This window comes from Aplysia californica, unplaced genomic scaffold, assembly GCF_000002075.1.
Source record: "Aplysia californica isolate F4 #8 unplaced genomic scaffold, AplCal3.0 scaffold00165, whole genome shotgun sequence".
NCBI classification, from domain to species: Eukaryota; Metazoa; Mollusca; class Gastropoda; order Aplysiida; family Aplysiidae; genus Aplysia; species Aplysia californica.
Genome location: NW_004797435.1, coordinates 1278219 through 1284501, shown reverse-complemented (window position 1 = coordinate 1284501; position 6283 = coordinate 1278219). Strand labels below are relative to the sequence as shown.

Here is a 6283-nt window from a genome sequence, read left to right as displayed (position 1 = left end):
AGTCGGGCGATCGGCCCGATCCAGCCGTAGTGGGCACCCCGTATAAGACTAAGACTAGATCTAGGTGACCGGCTCCGGGTGGGCAGAAAATGCTAGCCTCCCGAGGTCGTAAAAATCCCCACGGGCCAATAGCGTTAGGCTACTCGACCGAATTCGGTCGACTAGCCTGACGCTAACCACCCTAGATCGTGAGAGTAGCCTGACGCTAACCACCCTAGATCGTGTGAGTAGCCTGACGCTAGCCACCCTAGATCGTGAGAGTAGCCTGACGCTAGCCACCCTAGATCGTGAGAATAGCCTGACGCTAACCACCCTAGATCGTGAGAGTAGCCTGACGCTAGCCACCCTAGATCGTGAGAGTAGCCTGACGCTAACCACCCTAGATCGTGAGAGTAGCCTGACGCTTACCACCCGACATCGGGTGAGTAGCACCGGCCTTGTTTTTATTATGATTCATATTATCCACTGTCAATTTATCTCAGTCATTTCTCCTTTCTTTTCCACTTCCACTGATACTATTTGCTCCTCATCCTTATCTTTCTTTTTCCAGTACCGTTCCTTAGGCTTAGACTCATTGAGTGACTCATGGAGATTGACAAGCATCATTTCAAATGAAAATAATTGTATTTATTATTTATTTAGTTTTCATATAATTTAGCACACACCATGATGTACATTATGTTCTACGGGCTTTACAACTCTTCGTAGTCAAACAAAAATCACAGCTGGTAAAAGGAATGGCATGGATTTGTAGCAGATCAAGCACCCAGTGCTTACTTTTCATTCAGTCATGTTCCTGCTACAAGTCTCACCACTCCACAGGGAGTTCAGGGGACAATGTGATGTCGTGTCAGACTTGGTCACACTCAGACACTCGAGTCAATAATTTGACTAACTAAAATGTGCATTAACACCAAAGTGCATCCAGTTCCAGCTGCCCCCCCCCCCCCCCCCCCCCCCCCCTGCATACATGGTATGACACACCATAATCAACTTATGTCTCTTGTGGGTCATGTAGACGTAATTCAAAATTGCTTTTTTTTTCTAAAGCTTTTTTCTGCTTTCTTGTCCATTTGTTTTAGGATTTTGTCAACGGTTGCAACCACTGTTATTACCGGCCAAGCATGCCTATTCAGAATTCTGAATACCTGCTGTAAACAAACTTTTTACTATACATTATAACTTTTAAAAGATCAGGTTCTGGGATTTATTATAAGCTTACTATAGCGATAATCCTCTTAAAATATAACCAAGACTGTTACTGTTGTAAGTGGGGCCCACTGTACTGGAATGCCAGTCCCATTTAGCCCAGGGTGACCCTGACAAGCAGAGTTGTACAGCCTGTCTGTTACAACAGAATTGAGTAGCCAGCTGTTGTATGCTCTGTATTTTTATTAGGGATATTTGGCTTCTCTATTATTTTCTCAAATTTCTTTGTTGAAGTAGATTCTAGAATAGATGGTGATGGTTGCTTTTTGCATCTTGACAGACAATCTTAAATGCAGTATTTATTATGCAACTTTGTCTGGGCAGTAGACGTAGATCTTTATTTCCTTGATTCTCTAAATTCTAAAGGAGCTGGGGTCAAATGTTCTCTAAAAGGACCAAGCTAAATCAGTAGTGGAAAGTTAGCATTGATCTCGTCGTCGACTGCAAGCGTGCTAATGAACCAGCCGTCAGGAAAGCAGCAGTAGAAGCTACCATTCGATCGTTCCTCCTGCCTGATGTAGAAGTCTGGACTGACGGTTCAGCTAAACACGGTACCGAGTATGGAGGCAGCGGAATACTGATCAGCAGATCAAGACCGGTGATACCGAACTTGACCACCGTACCCGCAGGCTGGTATTGTTCCAGCCACAGGGCCGAACTTGTAGCTCTCGACACAGCGCTGGGCATGCTTCATTCACTACATACAGCAGGCAGTCTCTCGAATAGTGTACACATGCATGTATGCACTGCACTGATTCCAGGTCTGCAGACATGACAAGCGCCTCTCATACGGCCCCGCCAACCAATCGGAAAAGGTGGCATGCTCAATCTGGCAGCGTCTCTCGCCCTCTGTCAACGCTCCGAATGTTCCATCCACTTGCAGTGGATTCCAGGCCACGCTGGACTAGCTGGGAACGAGGAAGTTGACAGCATCGCTAAAGAAGCAGCAGTGCTTATTCAGACTGACAGGCCAATCGATTTCTCAACAGCTAAAGCCGTCATCCACCGGTCGACCCGCACAAAGTGGAAAAGAGAGGCGAAACCCAACCTGCCGTTTACCCAGCCGCCATCATACCAGCTCGAGGCCTCGCTCAGACGACAGGACCGTCAGCTTCTCTCCCAAATGTGAACTGGTGGAAAATCGCCCAAGCTGAGATCATATCTCCACAAAATTGCGCCTGCAGACTACCTAGATCCGCCCTGTTGAGCGTGCAAGGAGGACAAAACTATGGACCATGTGTTCCTGAAATGTCTTGCCAACTATTGTGCCAGAACACGCGTGCTGGGACATTTCAGTGACCCACGCTCAGCACTATTCAAGGACCCCCGAGCAAGTGTTGAGTTCTTGGGTGCTGTCGGCATTGCTGACCGTTTATGACGCCACAGCGCCAGAAGAGAGAGAGAGATAGAGAGAGAGAGAGAGAGAGAGAGAGAGAGAGAGAGAGAGAGAGAGAGAGAGAGAGAGAGAGAGTGGTGAAAAGCCTCATCTCTCTCCAAGTCCAAGACAATCCCTAGTTTGGAATTTGAACCAGGACCATCCACTCTTTGGTCCATGATACAAAATAAGGGGACCGGGCCAAGGGGACTACATCATGTAGGCTACGAAAAAAGTCCTAGGTACTTTAGTTTTAGGTAACGCAAGTTTGGTGTTTTGCTCCTGCTCCTACTTTATGGGAAACAAGCTCCCACCTGGGCTTCACAAAGAAAAAATGATGAAAATCAAAAGTGCTTTGTAGAGTCTAGTTAGATGAGAACGGCTGAGAATAAATCGGAAGTAGGAATAGCGTGGAGGAATTTCTGTACTGAAAGTAGATGTTTATTAAATAGCCAGGAGATGATAAGGGGACCTCAAACCTAAAAAATATTTTACAGGCACTTCAGCTTTATTATAGTTACTTTCTCATATAGACTAGATCTAGTAATACAAGGGTCGTTCAACAAGTTTTACCTCCTCTCCAATAACTTCTAAACTATTCAAGATATCTTCATGAAATTTGAACACAATTGACTTTCAATATATGTATAGCCTACTCTCAAACCCCCAAAAAACAGGATTATCCTATGATGTCACACCTTTATGCTATTGCTGTTCACATCACAGAAGCTAGGGTACATTGTCGCCGAGAAAATGGCGTCCAGCAAACCTATGAATGTGCGCTTAAAGCAAAGAGCTGTTATTGAGTTCCTTACTGCAGAGGGTGCTGCACCCATTGATATTCATAGAGGCGAATGAAGCTTGTCTTTAGTGAAGCATGTGTAGAAGTAGATGCAAGTACTGTTCAAAAATGGGCAAAGGAGTTCGCTGAAACCAGTCCAGCAGAGACAGATTTGCATGATCAAGCTTGTTGTGGTCGTCCCAACTTTGCCAGTGATGTTCCAACACCAGGAGAGAGTAGATGAGATCATCCAAGCAAACCGGCGGATCAAAGTAAGAGATGTCAGTGATTTGAGTGAAATGTTAGGGATTTCTGTAAGGAGTGCTCAGTATATTATCCATGATGTGTCGGGTTAAAGTTACAGGAAAATATGTGCATGGTAGGTTCCCCACATGTTGTCACCCGAGCTGAACCGAAGTCAAATTAGTGATGAACTCCTGGCTCGTTATAGTGATGAGGGTGAAGTTTTCTTACGCCGTATACTATAGTCACAGGAGACGAGACTTGGGTACACCATTATGACCCAGAGAACAAAAGACAATCTAAAGAATACAGGTACACTGGCTCACCTAGCCCCAAGAAGTTCAAAGTTGTTTCATCTGCAAAGAAAGTTTAGAAAGTGCTTATATGACTGTGTTTTGGGACTTCGATGGTCTGATTCATATGGAATTTTTGGAACAGGGTTCCACTATCAATTCGGAACGATATATTGAGACCCTGAGAAAACTTAGAGCACGGCTGTCACGAGTTCGGCCCGGAAAAAATGCAATTTTGCACCACGACCGTCCACACACGAGTCGACACACTCAAGATGCCACGAAAAGTCTCAGACTTCAAGAGACCTTACAGCACCCACCATACAGTCCAGACCTTGCTCCATCTGACTTTTATCTTTATCCTAAGTTGAAGGAGTACCTTAAAGGAAAACGTTATGCAGATGACGATGAAGTTCAAGAAGATGTGCGTCGCGGGTTCAGAGGAAAATCACATGAATTTTTCGCCGACGGCATGCGACAATTTATTCGACGTTGGCTGATCTGCATCAACAAAGAAGACGACTATGTTGAAAAGTACAGCTACTGTCATGTAGCAGACATTCTAAGCTTTCATTTGGTGTAAAAATTTTGTACGTAGCAGCAGTAATAAAAAAAAATTATGAACTTGGAGGCAAAACTTTTTGAACGACCCTCGTAGTATAGTAACACTCCACTTATGGGAACACTTTTCTTGCCTTTGTCTAAAGCTCACAGGTTTCCTCATCTTTGGTTCACATCATCAAAAGCTACACCATTTTTGTGGTGCAACTAAAGGTTATGCTTCAGTAAGACATAAGTTTAAAATCCCCAAAAGGAAGTCTGTTTTAATAACACTTAGTCCAGGTTGGTCCTGACAGTGACATGCCAGGTCAAGCCACCACCAGTGTTCTTCTTGTGGGTGGTTGGCCAGTGCTCTAGTGTGGTTAGCTTCTTCTTTCCAATGAAACATCTATCGTCCTTATCTCCCCTTTTTCTTTTTTATGTTTGTTGCTCTCTTGTAAAACCCTAATCTTCTGGCGCTCATATGACTTTATGCATTTGCAAGCGGCGTAAAACCTCTACTTAAACTAAAACTAAGAGTAGTGTTCTACTTCTAAATTGTTTCTGTGGGAGCGTTCAGTCGTTCAGGTATGTATTCATACCATGCGAAGACAATCCAGGTGTATTCACCTTTGAGAGAAGACCCGCGAAATATGTCTTTTTAAAATAAAAGTTACAGGATGCTGTATGCAGTCTAACGCAGTACAGTCGACTACACTTGTAGCGATGTCGTTGAAGGACCAGAAAAAAAGATCGCTACTTCCGAAGTTCGCAACAGCCTTTGGAAGAAAAATTCAAGGGCAATAATCCCAGTACTCAAACTCACTGTAGAGTTAATATTGAGCTTTGGCGCTTATCATAAGGTAATCAAAATACATGTAGTCATGTAGTATCATGTGGGAGATTGGTCGCCAAGTGTCTGATGCCTCATACTATTGCATTTAGGCACTTCAGTGAAATTTTCAAACTTCTCCGAGGGCACTAAAATTTTGATTATTGAAAAGAGCTTGGCTTTCTGTTTTCAGAGCTTTAAAAATGTTTGTGCTATCTTTGTTAGTTTAGAAGCAGCGACCATTTTTGTGAATCAATTTTCGCCCTGATTTGGCCAAATTTTTGCACTGCATTTTGTGCCACCAAAACTCGAAATTTTGCTTCACAACGTCATAAAATCCTTAATAATAGTTGTATCATGACCATTGAGATATCATTTTGTTTGCTGTTTTATGTAGAATCAATATATGAAAATAAAAGTCAAGTACATTAAGAGTGAAATTCTATTTACCGTTTAATTACGTCATAATCGTGACGTCGGGAGTCCAATGCCTATTATACCAAAAAAGAAACGGGCACACTTTCCATAATAATGGTCCGATTTTCAAAAGAAAAACATCACTCATTTTGTTTTAAAGAGTTCTGTAACTTGCTACTGGGGGAAAATGATAAAAATTGAAAGCAGTTTCAATCTTACATGCATACCTCAAACAGGAGGTTGGCGGGTGCTCTGGGGTGTGGTTTGTTCCTTTTTTCCCTCTTAACAATCAAGCGTCCTTATCTCTCCTCGTTCTTTTCTGTGTATGCTACTCTCTTGTAACACCTCTAATCTTCGGGGCTTATATGACCTATTTGTGTTGCAAGTGCCGTTAAACCCAAGCTAAAACTAAACTAAAAAAGCATAACACAGACTTGAAGAATATGAAAGCAAATTCAACGAGTATGGTATAAAGCGGGAAATCACCATAGAATATGACTATTACTGAGGGTCATCAAATACAGATAGATAGATATATATATATACATGCAATGACTCATATCCCGAAGAACAGTGACACCAGTTCTATGATC

General features: G+C 43.0%; 1 protein-coding gene across 1 annotated transcript; it reads left to right on the top strand.

The window, feature by feature from the left end:
- The first annotated feature begins 3992 nt into the window (after positions 1–3992).
- LOC106011704 (histone-lysine N-methyltransferase SETMAR-like) lies at positions 3993–4484 on the top strand. Its single transcript, XM_013082235.1, has one exon. The coding sequence runs from the start codon at positions 3993–3995 to the stop codon at positions 4482–4484; it is 492 nt and encodes a 163-aa protein (XP_012937689.1).
- The last annotated feature ends 1799 nt before the right edge of the window (positions 4485–6283 follow it).

Excerpts from the sequence above, each read along its gene's own strand:
- LOC106011704 (XM_013082235.1), top strand. The coding sequence starts at position 3,993 with ATGACTGTGTTTTGGGACTTCGATGGTCTGATTCATATGGAATTTTTG.